Source organism: Microtus pennsylvanicus, chromosome 13 (assembly GCF_037038515.1).
Source record: "Microtus pennsylvanicus isolate mMicPen1 chromosome 13, mMicPen1.hap1, whole genome shotgun sequence".
NCBI classification, from domain to species: Eukaryota; Metazoa; Chordata; class Mammalia; order Rodentia; family Cricetidae; genus Microtus; species Microtus pennsylvanicus.
Genome location: NC_134591.1, coordinates 45,069,483 through 45,096,822, shown reverse-complemented (window position 1 = coordinate 45,096,822; position 27,340 = coordinate 45,069,483). Strand labels below are relative to the sequence as shown.

The 27,340-nt window shown below is 42.8% G+C and overlaps 1 protein-coding gene across 13 annotated transcripts in view; it reads left to right on the top strand.

Moving 5' to 3' along the window:
* Osbpl9 (oxysterol binding protein like 9) overlaps positions 1–27,340 on the top strand; it is a 137,089-nt gene that overhangs the window by 8,261 nt on the left and 101,488 nt on the right. For 7 of the 13 annotated variants that reach the window (XM_075946313.1, XM_075946309.1, XM_075946308.1 and 4 more), the window contains exons 2-3: positions 10,910–11,002; positions 19,269–19,319. In XM_075946313.1, the coding sequence (XP_075802428.1) occupies positions 10,910–11,002; positions 19,269–19,319 (144 nt within the window). The remainder of the gene's footprint in view (positions 1–10,909; positions 11,003–19,268; positions 19,320–27,340) is intronic. The other 6 variants (XM_075946314.1, XM_075946315.1, XM_075946312.1 and 3 more) reach the window with 1 other exon arrangement.

The following is a 27,340-nucleotide window of genomic DNA, read 5'->3' as shown; positions in this document are numbered from 1 at the left end:
AGTGATAGGTAGGAAAAAACAGAGAGAAAAACAACAGCCAGACATAGAAGAAGGTAGAAGTCAAAGTGGGGATGTGTGTACAGATGACCTCTACTACATACCCCACAGGATGAATGGACTTGGATATCACTGATGTCCCAAGTGAGGGCATTTTCTGTGGAGAGGTAGGTATAGAAGGCAGAAGGAGTGGCTACAAGAGGAGACAGTAAGACTAGACGGTTGAGTGTAGAGTATCCAAGATATTTCCCTGCAGAAACCTGGCAGGATCGATGGCTGAACGGGTGGTGCCTGAGTAATAGTGTGTGGTGAGGTAGCAAGGTTCAGGGTGACAGGAGAACAAAGTGGACTTGAGGAATGAAGACAGAATCACAGCCTTGAAAAGAAGGAAAAGGAGAGAGCAGTTGTGAGAAAAGAGCTGGGGCTTTAGCATGTGGGTTGTTGGGAGCAGTGAGACCCCAGATCCTGAATTTCTTGTAATCCCCTTATCTGAGTGCCTATAGCTGCTCTGAGCATGAGACCTTCAGGAGTTCCTGATGGCAGGAGAGTGGTTTCTGGTGGGTTTGGCTGGGGCGTGGCTATCTCTATATAATCTGCCCCTGAACACAATAAAGGGGGCATTCTTGGGGAATTCAAGGATGACCCGTGTTGCTGTCTCTGTGTGTGTGTCTGTGTTCTCAACCTCCAGCCCCTTGCCCGAAGCTCGCGAACTGGGTGCCAGAGCACAGAGCGCAGACACAGGGGCGCAGTGCGCGGCAGTGGGTGGCTGGGAAGATTAGAGCCAGAGACTTAGCAAAAATGAGTCTGAGGATTTTGCATTAAAACCCTGCTAGCCAAACAGGTCAGTGTTATTTGTCAGTTGATAGCGATGTCTAGAAGATGGGGTTTTAAAAAGTTTTGTCTAATTTACTTGGATTTTAGATTTCTTCTTTTTAAAGATGTATTTTATTGTTTTTATATGTATGACTGTTTTGCCTGCATGTATGTCTGTGCATCATGCCTGAGGCCTACAGAGGCCAGGAAAGGGTATCAGATAGCCTGGAATTGGAGTTAGTGACAGTTATGAGCCACCATGTGGGTGCTGGGAATAGAACACATGTCCTCTGCAAGAGCAGCCAGTGCGCTTAACTGCTTAGCTATCTCTTCAGCCTCTGGATTTCAGGTGATTTTTGTTTTGTTTTGTTTGTTTTTTTGAGACAGAGTTTCTCTTTATTGCTTTGGAGCCTGTCCTGGAATTTGCTCTGTAGACCAGGCTGGCCTCGAACTCACAGAGATCCACCTGTCTCTGCCTCGCAAGTGTGGGATTAAAGGTGTGCACCACCACTGCCCAGCTGGATTTTTGATTTCTGAAGCACTAAAATGTTTCTGTCTCTCTTGTAAAAGAGGTAGTAGTTTCGTTCTAGAATGATGTTAACGTCAACCTCATCATATATTTAAAAGTCAATTTATACTTTCCTAAGTAAACTTTTTTTTTTTTAATGAAGAATCTTGTTATTAGTTTTGGCTGCCTTGGAACTCATGATCCTCCTGCTTCAACTTCCTATATCCTGGGATTACAGGTATGGATCAACCAGCACACTCATCAGTAAACTGTATTGCACACAATCAAATGAACTTTTCATTAATCTTATATGGTAAGTGTCGGTACAGGTTGAGTGTCTCTGATCTGCAATTCTTGAGACCAGTTGTTTGTATTTTAGAATTTTAAAAATTATTTTGGAATTTGCACATATGAAATGTTTTGGGATTACAGACCAAATTCAGGTTTAGTGAGAGATCCTGCCTCAAAAAATAAGGAGAGTGATTTGGGAAGACAGAATGGACTCTGGCCTCTATAGCCAAGTGCACACATACATATGTATGCACATGTGAATTTCAGATTTAGGGATGTTAATCTGTATGTAAAGTAGCTGCTTCAGATTTGTAAAAGGAATGAAAGCAAAGTGTATCTGAATTTAAGTACCCCAAGAAAGTAAACTAGGGAAATAAGTGGAACCCATGGGAAGAAGTGGGTGGAAATGCCATAGTTTTCCTTTTGCTTTCATACTCTGCCAGGTGTGTCCAGGTGTGACATTACATACAGTGTTGTCACCTACAAAGTTCAGCTCTGAGAGCTGAGTCATCAGCTGCAATAAACCTCGTGTTTTCAGGAAGTTTGGGTTACTTTAACAGCTGAACCGAAGGTCTTGCTCCACATGGGTCTCAGGTTGGACATGGCTATACAAGCCTTGTTTTTTCCTCTTTTCTAAAACTCCAGGGCCTTTCAATCTAATTCCTTGGAGCATTTTGTCATTGATAACTGTTATAGTCAACTCGCCATATCTCTTGTACATTCTTTATCTGTACAGCAAGCTTGTAACCTCCTTGGTGGCAGTTTGTACTGAACATCATAATCTTCAAGGCCCACAGTGTAGCACATTCCAGGGGATAGAATGTCCTGTTCCTTCGAGTCAGGCTGAGAGGTGAGATACAGGAGGCAGTTAGGGACTCCAGTTTACAGATATATTAATATCAAATACACCATTGTCTATGGCTTATATAAAACCCACTTGAATTTATAGTAACAGCAGCTTTTTGTTATTTTTTTGTTTGTTTTGTTTTTTTGAGACAGGTTTTCTTTGTAGCTTTAGAGCCTGTCCTGGAGCTAGGTCTTGTAGACCAGGCTGGCCTCGAACTCCCAGAGATCCACCTGCCTCTGCCTTCCGAGTGCTGGCTTTTAATTAATCATCTGGAGGCTGAAGAACCATATGATCCGCTTCTTGTGTTAATCCAGACAGATTGTCAGTTCTTGCTGCTGTTGTCCTGGTACCCACTCTATAGTTCAGGCTGGTCTTGAACTCAGAGATCTGTTTGCCTGCCTCAGCCTCTGGAATGCTGACAATAAAGGCACCACCACCCAGTTCTTATACTCATGGGACGTAGACCTACATGTAGGCTAAACATCTATATACACTGAAAAGAAAAAGGAAACCAAAAGAAAGAATTTATTAATCTTAAATATGTCATGTGTATATGTGGAGTTACCTCCAATTAGATTTTCAGATATGTAATAGGCAATTGCAGTCAAAACTAGAACACAGTAAATGATTTAGATTAAGAATGGCATTATTTTAATACTGATAGAGAAAAACAGATTAATTTGTTTTCCTTCTTAAGGACTTTATTATAAAGGGCTGTCTTCTCAGACTAGGACCAACCTATTTCCTTTCCTTCCTCCCGCCCTCCTTTCTCCTCTCTCTCCCACTCTCCCACCTTCCCTCCCTCTTTTTCTTCCCTTTATTTTGAGACAGTCTAGATAATGCAGGGTAGCTGAGAACTCGTGTTCTGCTTCAACTTCCCGAGTGCATGCATTTCTTCTAAAAAAAGAGAAACTTTAAAAGTGACTGCTTTTAGAAATTAAGTTTATAAGGGACATGGCTTCATATGAATGGAATCATGTTCAAAGAAAGTATTTTGAGTTACTCATAATTTATTTTTACTCACCTGACAAGGTTAAAGCCATTTTGGAGGCTGATTTTTCTAAGTGGGACGTGTGGTGATGCCTTTATCCCGGCACTCAGAATGTGGAGGTGAGAGAATCTGGATTTCAGGTCTGTCCTGGGCTGCACAGTGAGCTTGAGGCCAGCCTGGGCTACATGAGGTCCTGTCCCAAAAATTTTTAAAAGGGTATGGGATGATTCTTGGATTTTATTCACGTAAAGTCTCTGTGCTTATTTCTCATATTTTATTTTAGCAGTATTTTGTCTTTTGGGATAGGGTCTTGCTATATAGCTGATTTCAAATTTACCATCTTCCTGCCTTCACCTCTTGGTAGGACATGGTGACTTAGCTGTAATCATGGCACAGCTGGTATGTAAACATCTGGGTAAAAATGTGCTCTGCTCCTCTGAGGCTCTGCAGGGTTTCACTCCCCCTTCTTTCTCATTCCTTATAGGAGTGGCCTCACTATTCAGGGACAATACCCAGGCTTGCTGGAGCTCAGAATCCTGCACTCACCTTTTCAGGTGCTTTGCTTCCCTCATACGGAAGTGTCCTCAGTGCACTGGGTCTCATTGGCACTGAGTTTTCAAGAGCTTCATTTGGAGAGCTTTTTACCCTCCTCTGCTTTATCTCCGCTCTTTCTCATTGTCTTAAAATCCTGGCTCTCTGGACTGCCAATGTCTGTTAAAGCTCTGTTAAGCTGTAAACAAGCATTTTAGCTGTAACAGCTTAAACTTTTTAAAAAATTCATTTTATTGTTATTTTTAGCTGTGTTGTGTGTTGTGTGTGTGTGTGTGTGTGTGTGTGTGCATGTGAGTGTGGCGGGGGGCGGGGGATGGAGTGTAGGCACTGGTGGGGCAGAGGTGTCCTGGACCTGGTGGTACAGAGGTGTAGGCCCTCTGGAGTAGCTCAGGTACTCTTCACCCAGAGCCATCTTCCCGCCTGTTACAGTCTTAGGTAGATTTTCGGTTGCCTGTTTTTTGTCTTCCCACAGTTGTTCCCCTCCATGCTGGGGACGGGACACAGGCCCTCATGCTTCGCGCCCTTGACACCTCAGTAGCTTCATTTAGATTTAATTCACATACCATACAGTTCATTCATCTAAGCTGATGATTCACCAAAATGATTTCCTAAAATGACTCATTTTAGCAAAGTCCCCAACTGTGACAGTCCCCACAGTTTAGAAACTTTTCTTCGCTCTTGAAACTCTCTATCAGCTGTCATCCGTCTCTAATGTGGCAGCGTTTCCTCTGGAAGCCCCTTTACCATTTCCAAGGTTCACTCAAGTTTGGTATCTGGCAGTACCTCGTAGTCTCTGGGTGCTCACTTATTTGTTGGCAGATGTCGTGTTGAATCTTTATCCCTCTTTTTCTTACTGTTTAAAAGCTTCTGCACACAATGTATTCTTGATCATATTTTTTCCCTCCCCCAAATCCTTCCAGGTTCCTCCTTCCTCCCTACCCACCCAAATTTATATTCTTGTTTTCTTTATTTTCCTCCTTCAGACCAAACAAACAAAAACCCCAACAAAACATGATAATCAAAAACAACCAATAAAGAAACAGTACTGTGATGAAAAATTACTACAGCAAAACAAAAAGCACCCAAAAAATGGAGTACCTTTTCCACCTGCTCATGCAGCCTGTCCTTGTGTGCAGTTGGCAGACTCCATGTCACTTCATTGGGAAATGGATTTTCCCTTTTCCGGCAGTTGTTGGTGATTACAAGTAGCTTCTTGTCAGGGACGGGACTATGTGTTCAAATCCCCTTCTCCATGCTGGGATTTGTGTCATTTTTTTCCTCCCTGCTTTGTGGCATGTGGCCCTTGCTGGTCTCATGCTGGCTCTGTAGCTGAGGGTGACCTGGAATGTCTGATTTTCCTGCTCTGAGTACAGGGGTGTGCCACCAGACCCAGCTGAGTTTCCTGTCTTCAAGATACCAATTTTGTATCAGATACTTAATTTGCAGACTTGTTTTGCTTGAGACTCTAATTCCTTTGTTCTTTTTTGGTGCAGTATTAGGGAATCACATCCAGAGCTAATGCATGCTAAACAGGCAGTCTGCCACTAACCTGCACACAGCGTGGTGTTTCCGTAGTTGGTGGTTTCCTTTAATGCACAAAGTGTCCAGTTTATTCTTATGGTACCTATGCTTTTGGCATCAAATTTTAGATGTCATGGCTTACTCTAACATAGAAAGGCCTAAGGTCATACCACCCAGAATGCACTTGATATTATCCATGTGTTTGTGAGTTTTTTGTTTGTTTGTTTTTGCATTTTTGGTTTTTATTATCTTTTTTTAAAAACTTTTATTTTATTTTAAGAAATTGATAATTTTGGCTCCAAGGTTTAGGTCTTAGGTAATTCTAACCTTTTTTTTTTTTTTTTTGGTGTGTGTGCAGGAATGTGGTAAGAATCCAACTTTATTCTTTTGTATATTTAAATCAGTTATTCCTGTACCATGGAAAAGATTGTTCTCCCATTGAATTGCCTTGGCATCTCTCATAGTCCATTTTGTATTGCTATAACAGAAAACCTGAGGCTAGGGAAGTTAGAGAGAAAAGAGGTTTATTTAGTTCACAGAGTTTTGTTTTTATTTGTTCATTTTGTGGATTTTTTGAGATGGGGTCTTATATAGACCAGACTGTTCTTGATCCCACTTGTAGCAGAGTCTGACCTTGAACTTGTGGTCTTTTTGCCTCTGGTTAATTACTGTAACTTTGTCCAAAGTGTTTACATTTCGCTGCCGGTTTTGGAGATTTTAGCCTGTGGATGGTCTGCTCTCCTACTTCTGAGCCCAATATGAGGCACTATTGTCATTGTTGAGAACTCAAAGCAGGGCTGGCTGCTTATTTCATAGTGACCAGAAAGAAGAGAAAGACACGCTGAGAATGTGATGTGTCCCCAGTGAGCTGTTGCCTTTAACTAGGCCCATTTTCTAGCATGTCCACTGTAGTGAGGATCCACCGAGGTGTTCATTCACTGACTAGGCGAGAGTCTTCAGCGTCTGATCTTGGCTATGGCAATCAGACCTTTAACATGCGTCTCTGTGGGAAACTCTCAGCACCCACATTATAACGGAGATCATTTGTCTTTGAATTTTAATCACCTGGATTTGGGGACCAAGGATAAATTTCTGATAGGCAACATCTTGCATGACTAGCCCCCGTGTTGTGTGTGCCTGCATTGTAACTTTCAACTTCTGCTTTTATTTTATTGTATTTTAGTATCAGGGTCTCACTATTTAGCCAAGGCTGACTTCAAGCCTGCTATCAATCCTCCTGCCTCCACCATTTGAGTACTGGGATTATGGGAGTGTACCAGCATACCTGGTTTCCCTTTTGTAAATCTCTAAGTTTTGAAGTCATTAGGTTTTGGAAGGAACCAGGGCTTGCTTGTGCTTTGACTTTAAATTGCCTTACAAAAGTGGTTTCCCCTCACCTTTTCTCAAGTCTTAGGGAATTTTTCTTTTCTTTTCTTTTTTTTAGGGAATTTCTTAGCCTCTTTGGCATGGCTCTGAATTCTAGCTACCTTCTTATTCTCTTGTGACCATATTTCCCTTAAGCACCAACATTTGTGATAGAAATTCTTTCCGCACCGAGCCCTTTTACTAGTTCTCCACGTATTTTATTTTTTTGGTTTTTCGAGACAGGGTTTCTCTGTGGCTTTGGAGCCTATCCTGGAACTAGCTCTGTAGACCAGGCTGGTCTCGAACTCACAGAGATCCGCCTGCCTCTGCCTCCTGAGTGCTGGGATTAAAGGCGTGCGCCACCATCGCCCGGCCTGATAGAAATTCTTTAAGGAAATCATTTCTGAGGGAGTATTTGAATTCTTAAGATTTACCCTCTGTTTCATATTTACACACTAGATTTCAAATGCTTTCCCTAGCTAACTAGGGAAATAAATTAAATTTTAGAAATAAAATTTAAGTTTCTTTGCAAACACTTTTTTCCTAAATCCTAAACTCCAGATATGAACAAGGAGTTTTGGAACATAGCCCCTTCTAAACTGGGCTCTGTAGAGTGAGTCCTGGGATAGACAGTGTCCAAGCTAACTAACTGGTAGGCTCTGTGGAGTGAGTCCTGGGATAGACAGTGTCCAAGCTCCATTGTCCCAGCTGTTATTCTTAGAAACCAGCATTGTATTGTGTGTTATCCACATTTTCACACACATGTATTTTAAAGTTTTTTGGGGGGGGTGTTTTTGGTTTACATGTGTGTGTGTGCATGTGTGTGTATGTACATGTGTGCAAATATTTACATAGCACACATGTCAGGGTCAGAGAACAGCTTGGGGTAATCAGTTCTTTCCTTCTACCATGTGGGCTCTGGGAATCAAACTCAAGTCTTTATTTTGCAGCAAATGCTTCTCCCTCCCAAGCCGCGACTCACTCTTTAAAATGGTAGGGTTTTTTTCTTCTTTTCCTCATTTTATTTTGTACCCACATTGGTCTTTTTCCAAGTATGGAAAATGTTCCTCAGGCTATTTTTATAAAGATATGAAATTGAATGATAAATAATGGATTATACTTTCACAGTTTGGTGGGGGAAATACTAATATTGAAGCACAAACCACTTGGAGTTTAACACTTCCCCATTATTTCCCTCAGTCAACTCTCTTTAAAAAAACATGAATCAATATTTAGTGTTTTCGGCGGTATTTGGGAAACAAAACAAGTCTGCCTTGAGGTCTAGCACACAGTGCTGATGTGCTATAAATAATTTGGTAAGCGTGTGCTGCTCTTTAGTATTTAATATTTAACTTAATAAAGAATGCAAAACCCTAAGTCATCATGGTTGTCCTTAATTGAACCTGTGGCTCTCTTCCCTGAGCTGTTAGCCCGAAATTCTCCCTTGAAGATAAAATTGTCCTTTTTAAAAAGAAGAGTGAAAGAGCTGAGTCTGTTGTCACATGCTCGCTCTTGTCCTAGCGCCCTGCAGGCTGAGGCAGACGGATGGCCTAGAATTCAAGGCTAGGCTGGGCACATAGTTCCAGGCCAGTCTGTGTTATAGGACAGTTGGGTTTCAGAGAACCCCAAAGCAAAACAAAAAACAGTGGAAGGGCTGGGGGCTCAGTGGTAAGGCAGTGGTCGTCCTAGGTTTGGTCCTCAGCACTAAGAACCCAAGCCAAGGTAGTGAAAGCATGCGCCCGTACAGTGCAGTAGGGAGATGCCAGAGCTGGAGCGCCAACCGTTACCCCTCATGTTGAAATCCCTAAAGCTCTGAATTCCAAAAGCCTTTTCTTTAAATTTATGGCATTTTTTGTTTGAAAGCAAAGCCTGTCTTGAATTAATGTGTAGCTATTTCTAATCTTCATTACACTTATAAATATTTATGTGCTGTACTGCAGAAATAGTAACGTGCTTGTGAGATTTGCATGCCTGGTTACCCCAGAGTGTACTTGAGGTCTAGTTCTGTACTGTAATTTATGTAATGTATGCATATTACCTTTCTGCATTTGTGAATTTGAAAAGATCCAGAAAGCTCTCGGGTTAAAGGACGAAGGCGGGAAGGCAGGGTGCTGCCCCCTGAGCATGCACTACTGACAGCTGTCTGCAGGGTGACATTTCCTCAGCTGAAGACATTCATTTTACATTCATTCTCTATGACACAGAGACACTTTAGGGAAGACGCAGAGTGAGCAGGCTTACCATGACTGTTATAGATGTGCCTGGGGTTTGCTTTCTGTTTGTCTCATTTGCTGTCTGTGAATGTCCGTGCTCAACTTTTTTAAACGTTACCCTTTGATTTCTCATTTATAAAATAGTTGTGGTTAGGGCTGGTGGCATGGCGTAGCAGTTAAAAAGGTCTTGCTATGTGAGCTTGACACTCCTGGAACTCATGTTGGAAGGAGAGAACTGACTCTTAAAAGTTGTCTTTTTTTTAAAAATAAAAAAAGTTGTTGTCTTTTGATTTCTTCCCACATGTGCACCTTAGTATGTAATCCCCCCTCACACACACACACACACACACACACACACACACACGCACTAAAATAGCTGATACAGAAGTTCTTCAAAGCTGGGTGTGGTTGCTCTTGCCTATAACCTTGACATTTAGGAGACTCGAGGCAAGAGAATTTCTGTGAATTCCAGGCCAGTTTGGGTTACAGACTCAAGTGAGACCCTGCCTCAAAAAGCTAAAATAAAAGTAAAAAGAGCCGTCTCATAAGCTCACTGTGACAACGTAAACATGACGGAAGTGAAGTGCAAGCATAGTGTCTGGCTCAGGACACATGGTATTGATAACAAAGCCAGTGTCTATGTTTGATTTAGTATTACACAGGAAGTACACATTGGGTCCCATTATGAAAGCCTGTGTTCCAGTTCATTAGTTCATAGCAAGGAGTGAAGCCTTTGGCCATCTGAGTTTCTGAAAGCAGGTGATATAGGATGCCAAGTTTATATACAGCATCAGGTCAAGGGGAGTTTCATGTTACAGATGTTTAATGGCATTGATGTTGACAGGAAGATGCAGCATCTCTATGTTAGAGACATGTTACCACAACCCAGTCATCTTACCTGGGATCAACAAAACTTGTATTTTGGCCTCCTGGTTCTAGGTTTGACGCACTTTCTGTAATGCTAATTGTGCCAAGTTAAAATCAGTTTAACTATATTTGAATAAGTTTTTACATTTGCTTATGACCTTGTTACTGTATCCTAATGGAAGCATAAAGAATTATTGCCATTGTGCAGGGTTCCTTCCTGTCCTTTATCTGTCCCGCTTCCAAGAGCAAGTGTTTCTGTACCCATGGCTTCTGTCTTCACTGTACTGATATATTGCCGTCCCTGCCCCAGGATTGACTGATGGTCCAAGTTCCAGCACTGGCTAGGTACATACCCTCCTGGTGTGCTCAGTGCTGAAGCATTTTGACATCTGTTCACATTCTTTGTCTGCACGATGCCCACTATCGTTTATTCAATTTTTTTTTTTTTACAGAAGGGTGGTTGGTGACCAATTAGGGGAAAAGATACAAGAATACACCCTGTCTCGTTAGAAACAGTGATGAGGCACTCATATCCATTATCATGTGAGACAGTAGGAGTGCTATGCTCGGACACAGGTCAGAGACTTCGGATGGAAAGTCAGTTGTAGCTGTGAGAGATTTGCAGCAAGTCAGGTGAGACTCTTGTTTAAGACAAATGTATTTTAAGCAAAGTAAAAATGTACATTCAAATAGAAGTTTAAGTGGCTTGGGGGACAGTCTTGGCTTTGTGAAAGGATAGCAAGATTGGTTTAAATGGCAAGCTGATCTTCTCCAGGGAGTTTTAAATATGTTTGTGCAAAACTTTTCCCAACACAGTTACTTGTGAAGCAGTATAACCCATGTTTATACTTTAATTAAACAGGTTTTCATAGATAGCATGGTATACTGGCTTCAAGCCAGATTCTGTGAGTCACTTAAGGCCTTCTCCTCTTCTTTCTTTGCAGCGCTGGATCCAGGATCCAGGACCTTCGTGCCTGCTAAGCAAGAATCTGTCACTGAGCTGCATCCCCAGCTCTTCATATTTTGGAGTAGCTAATGTATGCTAAAAATATACTGAACTGACTTTCTCAAAGCTTATAAAAATGTTGGAGAACTAAGTAGTTACAATTAACATAAAAATATAGATACGCTAGGGTTGAAGAGATGGCTTAGCAATTAAGATCACTTTCTGCGTTTGAAGAGGACCTAGAGTCTGCATGGTGGCTCACCCCTTATGCAACTCCAGCTTGTTATGACACCCTCCTCTGGCCTCCTCAGGCACTGCATGCATGTGTCGCATATACATTTGAAGAAGGACACTAAAAAGAAATCCCACACTAGCTCAGAATTGAGTATAATAAAAGGTTACTTATTTAGGGATAGACTCACAGATCACAATCCTCTGACAGAACGGGAACAGCAACCTAATCCTACAGGGGGGAGGGGGAAGGCCACGTTTTACATTGGCATATATAGTATAAGAGGCCATGCCCAACTGGGTGGGTAAATTAAAGGCTACTGGTGGTAGGAATTCCTGCAGCATAAATTTTTGTAGGCAAGACATCCATACACATAAGAAATAAATTTAAAAGTATAAAAAATAAGTAATTACTTTGGCACTGTCTTGATTTCATGTTTATATAATGTTATTATTAACCTGTAATTGTTTTATGTTACTTTTCAAAATGCAATTGAAAAAAATTTGGTCAAAAAACATGAGTGTGGGGGTGGGGGAAATGGTTGAGCAAATGGAGGTGCTTATCAAGCCTGCCGACCTAAGTTTAGTCCCTGGGACCCATATGGTGAAGTAGAAAAATTCACTCCTGGAAGCTGTCCTCTGACCACCTGCATGCCGAGATGCAGCCCTTCCTCCCATAAATAAATGTAATAAAAAGGAAAAGCCTCTTGGAATACATGCATGTAATCCCAGTACTTAGGAAGTGAAGGAAGAAAGATTAAGAATTCAAGGTTATCCTTAGCTACATAGCTAGTTTGAGACCAGCCTGTGCTACTCTGTCTCAACAGATAACTCAGAACATTATTAGAAAAAGAAAAAAGTTTCTTCTGTTTTATCTGGAGTGTTGAATAGCTTGAATTGGGGCTAAATAAGCATATTTTAAGTAAATTGTGTTTGTTAATGAGTAGGATGCCGAGGAGAGGAGTATGCATCTATGTATGCATTTATCTGACACCTCCCAGGTCCCAGGCAGTCACTAAACTCTAGGAGACAGGTTGAAGGTAATCACATGAGATGATAATTAGACTTCGTCCTGTGTGACTAGGAAAACAGGGGTCAAAGGTGCATGACACAGCATAATAACCAGTGCGGCAGAGACAGCTGAGGAGAGAGCAGTTCCTTGTGTCCAGTGTGGGGAGATCCAGAGGAACCCTGTGAGCAGGAACGCTGTGAGCAGGAACCCTGTGAGCAGGAACGCTGTGAGCAGGAACGCTGTGAGCAGGAACGCTGTGAGCAGGAACCCTGTGAGCAGGAACGCTGTGAGCAGGAACGCTTGTGAGCAGGAACGCTGTGAGCAGGAATGAGGGAAATTACAGACTTTTGGTGCTTGTTCTTCTTTCACCTGGAGTGGTCTATGTGTTATTTAAAGCAGGTGTGTGTGCGCACACGTGCAGGATTTATGTAGATTGGGCAAAGTTGATAAGGCATGTTTGAAATAAGTCACATATAAGTAAAGGGAAGTTTCCTTCCTTGAGCTGGCAAGTTTGATGAACCAAATCAAAAGCACATGTGTCCAAGTTTATCAGGGCACCTGGAACCACACAAAATAGGCGACTTTGAGGAATCAGATGCCTGTGGCTTAGCATCTTTGTACAGGGGAGAGTAAACTGAGGAGCTAGTGACCCTTCTAAGGGCAGGGAGTAAGTGATATTGGGGAGTGGGAGGACCCAAAGAACAGGCAGCGACATGAGACAAAATTCCCCTGGCTCTGTGTGGTTTGATTTTCAACTTCTTCCTCTGTGATCCACCTGGTTGCTAATCACCCTTGGTTAATACAGTTTTGGTAAGGAAGCTACAGGCAACCCTGTTCCTGTCCAGTGGATCTGCTCCTTAGGAAGACAAGGAGACTCAGGAGACCTTTAGGCTGCTGCTTAAGGTGTCATGTTTGGGAGTGCTTGTTCTTGTTACTTGAGTTTTTAGGGTCAAAGTCTGGCTCCTGGAGCCCTAACAAATTATACTCAGTCTACCTGCCCTCAGTGGGCCAGTTAAAGCAGCAAGTAATAGTGAGAAGCAGAGAAGAGGTTTGTTCAGTGCGGTCATGCTGGGATGTGGGAATACGAAGAGGGCCAGTGTCCCTCATTCCAAGTCCATCTTCAGGGTCCAGACTTCAGGCTTAGATTTAAATAGAGGGCAGATGTATGCATAGCTAAGCAGTTGAGTCAAGGTATAGTCCTGCCCATCACTGACCCATCATTGGCTTCTGATTCCTGGTCTATTTTCCAAGAAGTTGGCATTGTGTGAAATCTCTCCGATAAATAAATCTCTCTGCAGGTACCAGCATTCCTGGGAAATTCCAATCCCTTGGGGCCCATGATCTGAAGGGTCTTAATAACTGAAGGGAGGAGGCACATGTGCTTTTTTTTTTTTTTTTTTTTTTTTTAGAATACTGCTTCTGCCTGCCTAGTTACATGCTGAACTCTGATAAAATGTGTCACACTTGAAAATAGGGCCTGTTTAGTTTTAAAGAGTATCACTACAATTTGTATTTGCTGTACTTTTTTATTTATTTATTTATTTACTTATTAAGGATTTCTGCCTCCCCCCCTCATCCGCCTCCCATCCCCCCCCCTCCATCAAGGTCTATCGGGAACTCACCAAGGCCAGCTGGCCTGGGTCTGAAAAAGCATGGGATAAATCTGGACTAGCTGAACATAGAGGACAATGAGGAATACTGAGAACTCAGGAACAATCGCAGTGGGTTTTTGATCCTACTGCACGTACTGGCTTTGGGGGAGCCTAGGCAATTTGGATGCTCACCTTTGGAGACCTGGATAGAGGTGGGCGGTCCTTGGGCTTCCCACAGGTCAGGGAACCCTCTTCGAGCAGATGAGGGAGGGTATTTGCTGTACTTAAGGTAGGAGCATGGAAGGAGCATAAACCTTGCGCCAGCTTTACACTGGTGTCCTGCATGATTTCCTCATTAAGTATTTGGGACAACTTTGTGAGTGTAAGTCAGGTCTTCCTTTCACAGACAGGTAAACTAGAGTCAGAACAGAAGAGATCTGGTCGAGGCTGCATAGTTGGTTCACTGGCAGAGCTGGATTTCAACTCCACAGCTACCTTGTTTCATTATAGTGTTGTCTATAGATACATTCTTTATCTCTGGATGATGGCGGAAGATACAAAATAATCCCACACTAATTCAGATTTATGTATAATAAAGGGTTATTTATTTAGGGGAGACTCATAGATCACAGTCCTCTGCAGGAATGGGGAACAGGAACAGTCTAGCAGCTGGAAGCGAGAGAGGAAGCAAGAGAGCGAGCACAGGCTTTACAGTATAGTATAAGAGACCACGCCCAAGTGGGCTGGTATCTTAAAGGCTATTGGCTGAAGGAGCTCCCACAACACCTCCCCCTTTTATTTAATAAGAGAGTTCTAAACCCAATTCAAAACTATGTATACTAGAAACAGATATCAAGTATAAGATTAGAATTACAACCAGCATAAACTATATATATATATATATTTTTTTTTTTTTTTTTTTGGTTTTTCGAGACAGGGTTTCTCTGTGGCTTTGGTGTCTGTCCTGGAACTAGCTCTTGTAGACCATGCTGGCCTCGAACTCACAGAGATCTGCCTGCCTCTGCCTCCCGAGTGCTGGGATTAAAGGCGTGTGCCACCACCGCCCGGCGTCAGCATAAACAATATTAAGCAAGGAACATATCCTAACATTTTAATAAACATTCTATCCTAAGGAGTCTAAGTCTTGCATTGGAAATGGCTTTACTAGATCATAAGAAGACAATAACTACGACTATCTAATCTTCAACTCCATCGAAGGCCTGAGAAGGGGGATAATACCACTTGAGTAGGCAGGAAGTGCAATCAAGCAGCTTCCAAATTGTGCAGCGTACGACAGAGACAACTGGCTACCTGGGCAATCACCCAAAGTCTCACTTGCGATGTTGAAGCAACCAACTTTGGCTAAGGCCTAGAGTAACTGACAGACCATTTTCAGAGGCAGGAACATTTTCAGAACCATCTTACTCTGTCTTGTCAAGGTTTGCAGTCTTTTTTCTTGTATCCTGCTTGTCCAGTCTGGACATCGTGCACTTTGTCAGTGGTCGAGGCATTGGCAATTCCTTACCCATTTTTTTAAAATGAGATAATATTGAAAACAAAGCTTATTTCTAGAATCAAATAAAGGGATATAGAAGAAAAATCACATAAGCCTTGCAGAATACCTTCCATAGTATAAGCAAAATAATTTTTTTGTAGATTTTCAGATCTTTGCTGTCGTAAGGCAATTAAAATGAATTAGAGTAGATGTAATAACCATTATTGGCTAGCAAGTGTCACAGTTGCAGTTGCCAAGAGACGCTAGCGGCAGTGAACAGCACCTGTTGCATACTTAGGTACTGAAAAATATGTTTTGTTTAACAAATTAAGAGCAGTTATTAAGGTGATCAAACGATTCCGAGAGTTGGGGCCCAGGAGAAAGAAAAGCCAGTGTGACTGGTGGACCATGTGCACCACGGGGACGGCAGGCAGCAGCGTGTGGGCCGGCATGTAATGCATAGAGAGGTAGCGTGTGGGTGCGAGCCAGGGAGTGCTGAGCAGCCTGCTGTGTGTGAGAGCCCGCTAGAGTGGAGGGCAGGAGAGTCAGTTCCCATTGTGCCACGTGGCTGGCAGACCAATCCCCAAAAGTGTGGACTGTTCCCCACATTTGGACACCAGATGACAGCAGAATATACAAAACAATCCCACACTAGTTCAGATTTACGTATAATAAAGGGTTATTTATTTAGGGGAGACTTACAGAACATTGTCATAGATCACAGTCCTCTGTACTAACGGAAAACAAGAACAGAGTCTAGCAACTGGAAGTGAGAGCTAGAAGCAAGAGAGCGAGTGCATGGTTTACAGCTACATTTATAGTATAAGAGTCCACGCCCAAGGGGCTGGAATCTTAAAGGTTGTTGACTGAAGGAGTGGAAGGAGCTCCCACAGCATCTGGGTATATGTGTGTGCGTGTGTATGTTTGTATGTATGTATGATGTATGTAATTCTAGAAATTGGATTGAAATGATTTTGTACATTTAAAGACTAAATTTCACATAAATGGTATCTGTGGCCTTGGAGCCTAAATGGAGAATATTTTGAAATTAATAAAAATTCTTATTTATTGTCAGTGGGGTGTGTGTGTTTGTGTGTGTGTTGTACAGCTGATGTGCCATGGCACAGGCATAGTATGGAAGCCAGAAGACTATTTTTGGGAGTCCACCCCTCCCGCCAAGGTTTCCAGGTCAAGTTGTAGGGCCTGTATAGCAAGCAGTTTTACTCACTGAGCCATCTCACTTGCCCTTGAAGATTAAGAAATTTTACTTTATGTTTATGCTTGCATGTATGTAATTGCCTGGTGTGTGTACAGTGCCCAGTGAGGTCAGAAGAGGCCTGGAACTGGAGTTACAGGTGCTTGTGAGGTAACAGGTGGTAGGTACCATGTGGGTCCTGGGAGTGGAACCCAGGTTCTCTGCAAGAGCGGCAAGTGTTCTTAACCAGAGAATCATCTACCTGATAGATGGCTTTTTAAGTAGAATCCTGAAGTTCATCTAAAGTGATAAAACTTAGAGTACTTTGAATACAGCAGATTTAATACTGAGCTTCTTAAAATGACCTTCCTACTCCAGATACAATATTTCAGACTCTGCTGGGAAAGGAAAATATTTATTATTGTTTGAGATCAGAGAAAAATGAAAAATCTAATTATAATGACATGTCCTACAGCCTTTGATTGGCGCACAGAGAGATTCAGGGAAGTTTTATTTCCCCACAGTATTATAAAGGGAAAGATTGTGTTTTTAAAAATGACTCATGGCCAGAATGGTTATAATGCAGTCCTGGGCTTCAGCTAGAATTCTCTGAGGGTGAGCAGGAATTAGCTTGTTAAGGAACCTGTAACGTGTGCAAACACTGCAGGCAAGAGAACAGCCTGTGAAAATCCCTAGGCATGAAGGTGACTGACTGGTTCCGGGAGCTGGAAAGTCAGCCTCGACCACAGGAATGCTGGGGCTCTTGGATCAGATCTCAGCAGGTTAGGGCCACTGAAGATTGTTTTGCTTTACATATTTATATGTATTTTGAAACACTCTCAATATGTAGTTTAAGCTGGCTTGGAGCTTGCTGTATAGATCAGCCTGGCTCAGACTTCAAAGCAGTTCTGCTGGTCTTGACAGTAGGATTCAGTGGGTACCTCTCGGGAGTGGTTTCAGATACTGTTTTCTGGAAGAAAGAACCGAACTGACAAACGTGTGTGTGTGTGTGTGTGTGTGTCTGTGTGTCTGTATGTGTGGAGTGGGGTTTACAGCAAAGGAGACAGCTTACTGAGAAAGGAGCCACAGAAGGGGTGGATTGGATCAAATTGCTGCTAGTGCCTTCACCAGGAGCCGGCATGCAGTCACTCTGCTGCCCAGGCCTGAAACTCTCTGGTCCCTTCAGAGTTCCTCTCTGGAGTCTGGGACACTTTGTGCTTGCTTTGCTCTGTGTTATGACTGTTTATGCGTTAGACTTTCTGCCTTCTCCCGACCATGTTTTCTAAGCGTCTGTCAGTTGTTTTGTAGAATGCTCCATATTCTGATTCTCTGGAGCAGTTGCTTCCAGTTGTCTCTTTCAGGGTTTTATAATTCCTAAACCAAATGTTAGCAACATCACTGGCCTGTCTGGCTGTGTCTTGTGATTTTAAAAACTGCTTTACAATGTGAGCGGCTCCAGGATGAGTATGCAGCTTTTACTTTTTTTTTTTTTTTAGCTTACTTTTCATTCTATTCTCATTGGTTGTTTGTAACCTAATTGTTTTTGTATTCTGCCTTTATTATTTTGGAGAGAAGATAAATATAGGTGCATAAGAAGGTTATTAAATGCCAAAGGGATGCTTTTGTTAGCAGTGTTTTCATTAGCTGCGTGTTATTAGTAAATAACTCTTTGATGGGGGCTGGAGAGATGGCTCAGTGGTTAAGAGAACTGATTGCTCTTCCAGAGGTCCTGAGTTCAATTCCCAGCAACCACATGGTGGCTCACAACCACCTATAATGAGATCTGGTGCCCTCTTCTGGCCTACAGGCAGGATACTGTATAAATAAATAAATCTTAAAAAAAAAAAAAAGAACTCTTTGATCGTGCTTGGTAGTGAGGATATTCTCCCCCTAAAATGTATGTCTTTGTTCTTGTATTTATTTGTAAATAGAATAAAAACAAGCTGTCTTCAGTTCATCCACTTCTGAACATGAGTTCCCATGGCTTAAAGATTTGGAGGTTAAATATCTGTGACTCCAAGGGAGGCAATTATGCAGTCATGTGGAATCAGCTTGTTTTGATTTTTCTCATATAGGTGGGATGTGGGAAATACCTATTATTCCACAAATATTACGTATTTATTAAACTCCCTCTCCTACTTTTACTTTATTTTGTGTGACCAGTTTATGTTCAGGAACATTTCCTGGATGTCAGCTCTGTGCCCCTTGTGTTCGTGTTCCTCCCAGTGTAGTGAGGGGACAGGAGGGACAACAGTGTCTCACAGGAGATGTTTTTTTAGCACCTAATGTATACCAGCACTGTACTAAAGCATAAGATAAGGCAAGACAGTGCCTCTCTCACCTCTGAGGCATGCCCACAGGGTGTCCATGTACAGAACACATGCAGGAGGCTGGTGCTCAGGGATGAGAATCCAGAGCCGACAGCTAAAGCACTTTGATGAGCGGCAACCAAACAGGTTGAGCAATGACTTCTGGGGACCGCATGGATAAGCTGAGCACCTTTTCTAAAGTGTGATCCTTTGCCTTTTGCCAGCATCATCGGGGGAGATTCTTAAACCCCAGAGAAACGCTGGGCTACAGTGAAGGGGCATGAGGAGGGATAAACATGATAGTGAGGAGGTGCATACGGTTCTGCGCTTAGGTTGGTTTGTATAAACTACAAAACCATGTTCATTTAGCTGGTCATTCCCCGCAAAAAATTTCTTTTGGGGCAGGTAATGGGCAGAAGGAATGGTCAGTTCTGTAAATTTTTGTTGGTTTTTAGCTCCCAGCTGACTCTAAAAACAGTTGTCTGTAACCTTTTATTTACTGAGTGTTTTGTTTTTCTTTTAGTCCAAGGACAAAATGATGAGAGGCTCTCGAAGAGGCTGCGTTAGACTCAGGGTGAGTATTCCTTCATTTTATGAAGACTAATTTCAACAGAAAGGATATATTTTGATGGTGTGCTGGAGCCTGGATTTAACTTAATTTCCTTTCTTAGCCATTGGGCTATACAACCAAGTCACAGGGAAGAAAATCGGGTTTCTTCAAGTAACTTCTAGAAGTATCAGGACCAGAACACCAGATTCAATTGTTTTTGTTTTTGTTTTTTTTTCTTCGAGACAGGGTTTCTCTGTGGTTTTTGGAGCCTGTCCTGGAACTAGCTCTTGTAGACCAGGCTGGTCTCGAACTCACAGAGATCCGCCTGCCTCTGCCTCCCGAGTGCTGGGATTAAAGGCGTGCACCCCACTGGCCGGCCAGATTCAATTGTTTTGATCCGCGGTTTACTCCATGGCTTAAAACACTTCCTGGCTTTCCTTTAAAACCTCATTTTACAGACAAGGGACAAGGCTGGAATTACACTGTTGGTGTCAACAGCGGTAGTGGGAAAGACTCAAAAAAATCTCATTAGCTGCTGATTTCTTTTCAGTACTGTGTAGTACAGTGCTGGGCAGTAGAAAGATACTTTGAACCACATGTATAACTTAAAAATTGGTGGTAGTCCACTAATATCCACCTGTCTGTGACCTGCTGGAGTGTGGAGAGAGAGAGAGAGAGAGAGAGAGAGAGAGAGAGAGAGAGAGAGAGAGAGAGAGAGAGTGTGTGTGTGTGTGTGTGTGTGAGTCCTGTGGACCCAGAGCTGTAGGGCTCCACGGCATGGCACAGGACAGCAACGGAATGTCCAGAAGAGTCCCAGTGAGGGCCCGGCACAGATGGTGCAGCAGAGACCAGGGGCCTCGAACCAGACCAATGATTCTTTGTGATAAACACCCATATATAAAAATATATGGGAAAAGGTGCTGCTTTTAGCTGCTCCTTCAGTTTCTGCAGCTGTTGAGTTAGGGACTGGCCGGGGCCACAGCTCCCAGATTCACTCTTCTGTACTGATTCCCTTCTCCGACGAGGCCCCTCAGCTTCTGGCCGCTTTCTCCATTCGTTTGTTTGCTTTCTGTCTTCTCCCTTCCTCCCCACCTGTATCATTTTTTGTTTGTGGTGCTTTGAACTGAACATAGGGTGCACCCTTACTTTTGGAGATGTGAATATATTTGGTAAACATTGTTACCTTTATTAACATTCTACCAAGAACTGGAAAACATAAGCTTAGACATAATGGGAAAAGTCTTGAACTGAGATGGGAGTAAGTGTGACTGTTTGCAGAATGGAAAGTAGACTAACTTGAATATATGGCAATACAAAGATTTTTAAAAAGCAACTTAGGCTGTTCCCTTGTCCCCCTCCCCCCTTGGTCTTCCTTCTTGTTGTTTTGAAACAGAATCTCACCATGGCAGCCTGGTCCTGAATTCGTGATGCTCCTTTAGCTGCAGCTTCTCCAGTACTGGGGCTGCAGCATGACCAATCACACCTTCCTTCTACTTCTGTATTTTTAAATTTTCCTGTGGTTCCTCTTGTTGTGGTCAGATTGCTTTCCTGAGTACTTGGTATCGATCCCAGTTTCCACTTGCTCTGGTTTTAACTGCTTTCTTGGCTTGAGATTTGCCAGTGGTGAGGCCTTGCCAGGGCTGTGTTGAAACAGCAGGTCAGCTGATTGTATTTGGGGTCAGGCCTCTGTCTTGTTGGTATAGTTAATGTGCTGGCTTAGTTCTTGGTTTTGGTTTTTAAATATAGTTGAATTCTTAACCCTTGCGCCTAGCACTCAGGTTAAGAGAGAACTTCGCCAGCTGCCCGAAAGCTCGGTACATGCCCCAGTCAGGTTATGGCTCTAGTCTCCTCTAACTAATCACCCTCTGCATTGCTTTATAATTTTATAGTGTGACATCCCGAAATTTTATAGTTTTTAAGTTGAAAATTTTAGATATTTTACTGTGTTTCCCAGGCTGGTCTCTAGTTCCTGAGCTCAGGTGATTCTTCTGTCTCTGCCTCTCGGGTGCTGCCGGGATCACAGTGTGCCAGAACCCAGCAGTTTTGTAGATTCAGTTTGCTTATTTTAAAACTGGTGCCTTTTGTTCACAGTTCACCTGCTGAACCGTCCTGCCCTTAGGCCTGTGGGATTTGCATTGTGTCTAATATTCCCCAATAAGATTTGGAATCACCAGGAAGATGGACCTCTGGACATAGCTATTGGGGATTGTTCTGACTAGGTTAACTGAGATGGAAAGACTTGCCCACTGTGGGCAGCACCATTCCCTGGGCTGGGGTCCTGGACTATATAGCAGGAGAAAGGGAGCTGAAATTGACCCTTTATCCCTTGCATTGCTTTTGTCTCAGGGTATTCTATCACAGCAACTAGACCAGAAACTAAGACAATATACTATTTTGCCTTAAGGAAAGAAAGGGAAATTTCATATATGCTAACATGATGGACCTTGAGGGTGGTATGCTAAGCTAGCCACAAAACACAAACATTATTGTGAGTCCTATTAGATATGAAGAGTCATCAAATTCATACAAACTGGAATAAATTGGTGGTTTCCAGCCTAGGCATGGAAAACAAGAAGCTATTTGGTGAGTATGGAGTTGTTTGAGTTTAGAAATGTAGTTTCTGATTCGGTGGTGGTTGAACATGTCTTTAATCCTATCACTTGGAACGCAGAGACAGGTGGATCTCTATGAGTTCAAGGCCAGCCTGGTCTATAGAGTGAGTTCCAGGATAGCCAGGGCTACACAGAGACACCCTGTCTCGAAAAATGAAAAAACAAAAACCCAGAACAACTTGCATGGCCTACCATGAGAGGGAACTCACCACCCGAGGACCAGGACTCAGGGGCTGGAACCCCAGAGACTTAGGATATCACCAAAAATGACTGGCGGAAGGAGAGAGAGAGGGAGCAGGGGAGGGAGTTTCTAGAGCTGGATGGCAATGACAGTTGCACAGAAGGATAAATGTCCTTAATGCTGCAGACCTGATATTTTTGTCACCATACACAAAAAACTGAATTTTCCACATTTCTTTTTCATTTTTGTTTTTCTCTGTTTAGCCCTGACTGTCCTGGAACTTGCTTTGTAGACCAGACTGGCCTCCAACTCACAGAGATCTGTCTGCCTCTGCCTCCCAAGTGCTGGGATTAAAGACCTGTGCCACCACCGCCTCCTGGTTCCACAATTCTACAGGTAGACAACTCACTTGGATTTTCTGCTGAGACTTACAGGACTGAAGTCAAGAAGTTGACTGGGATGAGTCCTTATCTGGAAGCTCTAAGAAAGAACCCTTTTTAGGCTGTTGGTCAGATATAATTGTTTGCAGTTAAACTTCTGAGGACTCTTGGTTGCTGTCACTTGTGGTCCTTAACTCTGCTTTTGGGGGTTGTGCTCACCTGCCATATCTCGTCTCTACAGGAGTCAACAGTTCACATCAGCCCCTGGTGTGAATCCCTCTGACTTCCCATTCTGCTGCCCCTGTAGAAAGCACTGTTTTTAAAAGGCTCATGCAATTCAGTTATGTCAGAAACTCTTTTTGCTGTTTCATTTACCATAAGCACTGCAGTGATCTCATCATATCCCAGGAGAAGAGATTATTCCAAGAACAAATGTCATTCTTAGAATCATGCCTGCTGCATAGCAGGACAGAGAACCTACAGGAACCTGCTTTTAATTTACCCTTTGTTTGGTTGACTGAAAGAGGGAAGCTATAAGCTTGAGTTTGAGTTTTCTTTAATTGGGAATTATAATTCCTTTCTAGTGGGAATCTGTGAGCATTAGGTACTTGGCACATCAGTGGAGGAGGGTAATAAAATGTATTTATGACAGTGCTGGGATGCAGTTCAGTTGGCAGTGCTTCCTAGCATGCACAAGGCCCTGGGTTCGATCCTCAGTGCTGCATAAAACTAGGCTTAGGTAGTGCACGCCTCTATTCCCAGCCCTGAGAGGGTAGAGGTTGGGGGGGAGGACAGAAGTTCAAGGTCATCTTCTGTTACACAGTGAGTTTAAGGCCTGTCCTACTTTCTATTGCTGCAATGAAACAACCATAACCAAAAAACAAGTTGGGGAGAAAAGGTTTATTTGGCCTTCACTCCCACACTGTAGTCCATCTGAAGGAAGCTAGGACAGAAACCCTAACACGGCAGGAACGTGGAGGCAGGAGCTGACACAGAGGCCGTGGAGGGGTGCAGTACCAGATGTAGCAATTACTTCAGGAGTCAGATATTGGGGTAGAAACCTGATAGATCCAAAGAGCTACAGAGGAATGATCAGCTGACCCTGCTTCTGCACACTATGAGATCGAAAAGGCCTGCAAATCCTTCTAAATCCCTACCTATTCCTTCTTGTGTCTCTCTATCCTAATTTGTGTCAGCCAAAAACTCTGTGGTTAATTCTGGTCAGCTGAATGTTGATTCCACCCTTTGATTCAAGGTTTAACTTTATTGGCAGTCTTGGGAGTGTCAGAGTACAATGAAAATATCCCACAATAGAGGGGTGCTGCTTACTGGCTTGCTCCATATGGCTTGCTCACTCTGCTTTCTTTTCTTTTTCTTTTTTTGTTTTTTGTTTTTGTTTTTATTTTATTTTATTTTTTTTTGAGACAGGGTTTTTCTGTAGCTTTGGTGCCTGTCCTGGAACTAGCTCTTGTAGACCAGGCTGGCCTCAAACTCCCAGAGATCTGCCTGCCTCTGCCTTCCAAGTGCTGGGATTAAAGGCACGCACTACCACCGCCTGACTTCACCCTGCTTTCTTATAGGACCCAAGACCACCAGCCCAGGGATGGTACCATCCACAAAGGGCTGGGCCCTCCCCCATTGATCACTAATTGAGATAATGCTCTTCAGGCTGGCTTGCAGCCTAATCTTGTAGAAGCATTTTCTTAATTGAGGTTTCCTCCTCTCAGAGGGCTATAGTTTGTGTCAAGTTGACATAAATCTAGCCAACACAAGGCTAGACTGAGCTAAATGAGATCCTACCCCCAAAAGAAGAGGGAAAAAAAGACATTGTCCTTTGGCTTCCTGTGTGAGAAACATCTGAGTGTTTGTTTACAATATAGGTTTCCAGGAGCCCCTTCTCCACACCTTATTTTAGAATAAGATTCTAGAATCTTTAGTTTTGAGCGGATTGTCTGGTTGATCGTGTTATGCAGACAAGATCACTGTGGAAAGACTCCATGATGTATGCAGGATCTCAGGGAGCCCATGTCTTACTGTCTGAGACACTAGCACATCTAGTTCAGATGTTCTGCAAGGTCAGGCTTGGCAATCTTGTTTTCTGGAGCGAGGGTTGAGCTCAGTGCCTGGTAATGCCCTAAAAGAACTCCACTCCCGAGCCACATCTCCAGGCTCTTCTGAGATGAAGTTGACTTCAGCAATTTTCAAGTCCACACATTGATAGTGAATCTGGGACAGAACTTTGGTCTGTTCCCATTCCCAAACTCCCTTTAATCCTCTCTTCTGTAGCTCAGGCTGGCCTTGAATTCCCTGTTGACCCTCCTACCTCTACTTCCCAGGTGTGGGGATTACAGGTGTGGCCCCCTATGCCTGACTTGGACAGTGCTAGGAGATTGAACTCAAGGCCCTGTTGCATTCTAAACAACTGTTCTACAGCTGAACAACTCCCCCCTCCTCAGTTTCTCCAGGCTAGAGGAAGTAATGCAGACATGCCACATTGTTGCAAAGCAGCAGAAATCAGTGAAGAAAATGGGGAAGTGAGAATCAATCTCTGTCTCTCTGAGACAGAGGCTTGCTTTGTAGATAGGCCTGCCAGGCCTGGAACTCACTATGTAGCCTGGGCTGTCCTCAGGCTCATAGCAGTTCTGCCAGAGTCTCCCAAGTGTTGTGGTTACAGGTCTGAACTACCATGCCTGTCAGCAAAAATTTGACTTTTGTTACCAAGTATGTACCACTAGATGGCGCCCTTGACCCGAGGACATGGTAATGGCTGGTGCTTAGGTCTAAGCTACTTCACCCCCATGTTTTATCTGAAAGCAAAAAAACATTTTTAGGAAATAGTGCAAAATGGGTGAGTAATAGCATTAACGAGACATGTGATGTAGAGAAAAGAGCATGGCATCTGTGGAATGGAGGTTAAAAGTGAATTCTGCTTTTTAGCTAGCTTTATAAATTGAGGCAGGTCTTTAAAAAAAAGACCTGGCTGGAGAGATGGTTCGGTGGTTAAGAGCACTGGCTGCTCTTCCCAGCACCCACATGGCTGCTGAAAACTGTCTCTAACTCTAGTTGTAGGGGTCCTGACACCCTTACACAGACATACATGCAGACAAAACATCAGTGCACACAAAAGAAAAACAAATAAATTGTTTTTAAAAAAAAAAACTAACAAAATAAGCATACTATTCACTCAAGAATTGTCAGCCTCAAATTTGTTAATATATTTGAAAAGTAGTATTGACTGAACCTACTGCTTTAGAGATGCCAGATAAGCAATCCACCACTGAGTGGTGCTCCCAGCTCCCTTTGAACTTTTAGAGACCAGAGTTTACTGATGCCCAAGCTGGCCTTGAACTCATGCTTTTTTGCCTGTGTTGCTAGGCCTGGCTATAATAAGCACAGTTGATGCAGTTGAACCTTGGATTCTGGTGTTCTGAAGAGGCGTAGGGACCACCAGAGTGAGATGAATTATAAGTCAACTGAGTTTTAATGTTAAGTAAAAGTACTTTGAAGACTGTTGATCTGTATATGACTTGAAGTGACCCAGTACAGCGAAGAGGGCCAGCTGAATATCGCTATATAGAATGTTTGCAGCCATAAAATATTCCTCTTTTGAACTGTAGGATATTTGCGTTCACATAATGATCTATTTGGGGACTGGGACCCAAGTCTAAATGTGTAATTCAATTATATACCTTATACACATAATCTGCAGGTAATTTTATACAATATTTTTGTCCCTTGGTACGTGAAATCAGGTGTAGAATTTTCTGATTGTGTTGCCTGATTTTTGGATTTTGTAGTGCTTTGGAGTTCAGATTTTCTTTTTAAACTCAGGATACTCAACTTGTATGACATGTATCTGTCATGTGTAGGGTATAAGTGGATTGATTCCCTGTGGAAGCCATCATCTGTTCTCTTTTCTCTTAGCTCACCCTGAGAGATCAGTAGCACACCACTACTGATATAAGGTTATTAATACCGTCAGCACTGATGGGTACTTATGCTTTACTCTAGCCCTGTGATACTTTCCCCGATCTCTGGTATTGGACTGCATCTAAAAATAAGAGACATCCTAGAGCAGATGTGGGGAGGTAATTTAGATTAATGTATAAATTTAAAAATGTCCTCCTCTAATCTGAAAACCTATGTCCCACAAGAAATGTTATAATTATCTTGTCATTTCATGATGAAAAATTACTCAGTTAATTTAGGGCTCACTTGTTAATGCAGTAGCCTTTGCCCGCTCTGTCTGTTCCCTACGAATTTGACATGAAAAATGTTCTGAAATTCCTTACCCATGTGCCTCTACTTCCTAAGTGCTGGGATGATGGGCATTTGCCTCTACATCCAGATCAAAATAAACATATATATGGTATCACTATATAGCCCTGGTTGCCCAGCTAGCCTAGAACTCAGAGCCCTGCCTGCCTCTACCTCCTGAGTACTGGGATAAAGCTGTGTGCTATCAGACCTTGCCAAAATGAGCCTTCCTAAACCTCGTAAAGAATGTTTGCCAGAAGGCTGTTAATGTACATAATAATGAAGCAGTATATAAATTCTTTCTTTCATTTTTGTATATTTATGTGATATGCATGCATGTTCACATGTATGTTGCATGTATGTGTGGGTGCGTGTACATCTGTGTGTAGAAGCCTGAGGTTGACATTTAGTCTTCCTCAATTGTTCTCCACCTTATTTATTAAGGCAGGGTTGTTCAAGTGAACTCTGAGCTTGCCATGTTAGCCTGTTTGCTTGAGGTCCCCTATCTCTGCCTTCAAATGCTGGGTTTAGCAACAGAACAGCATTCATGTGGGTTCAGGGAACCCAAACCAAAGCTTCAGGGGTCTTGACAAAAGCTTTCTCAGTGAGTACTTG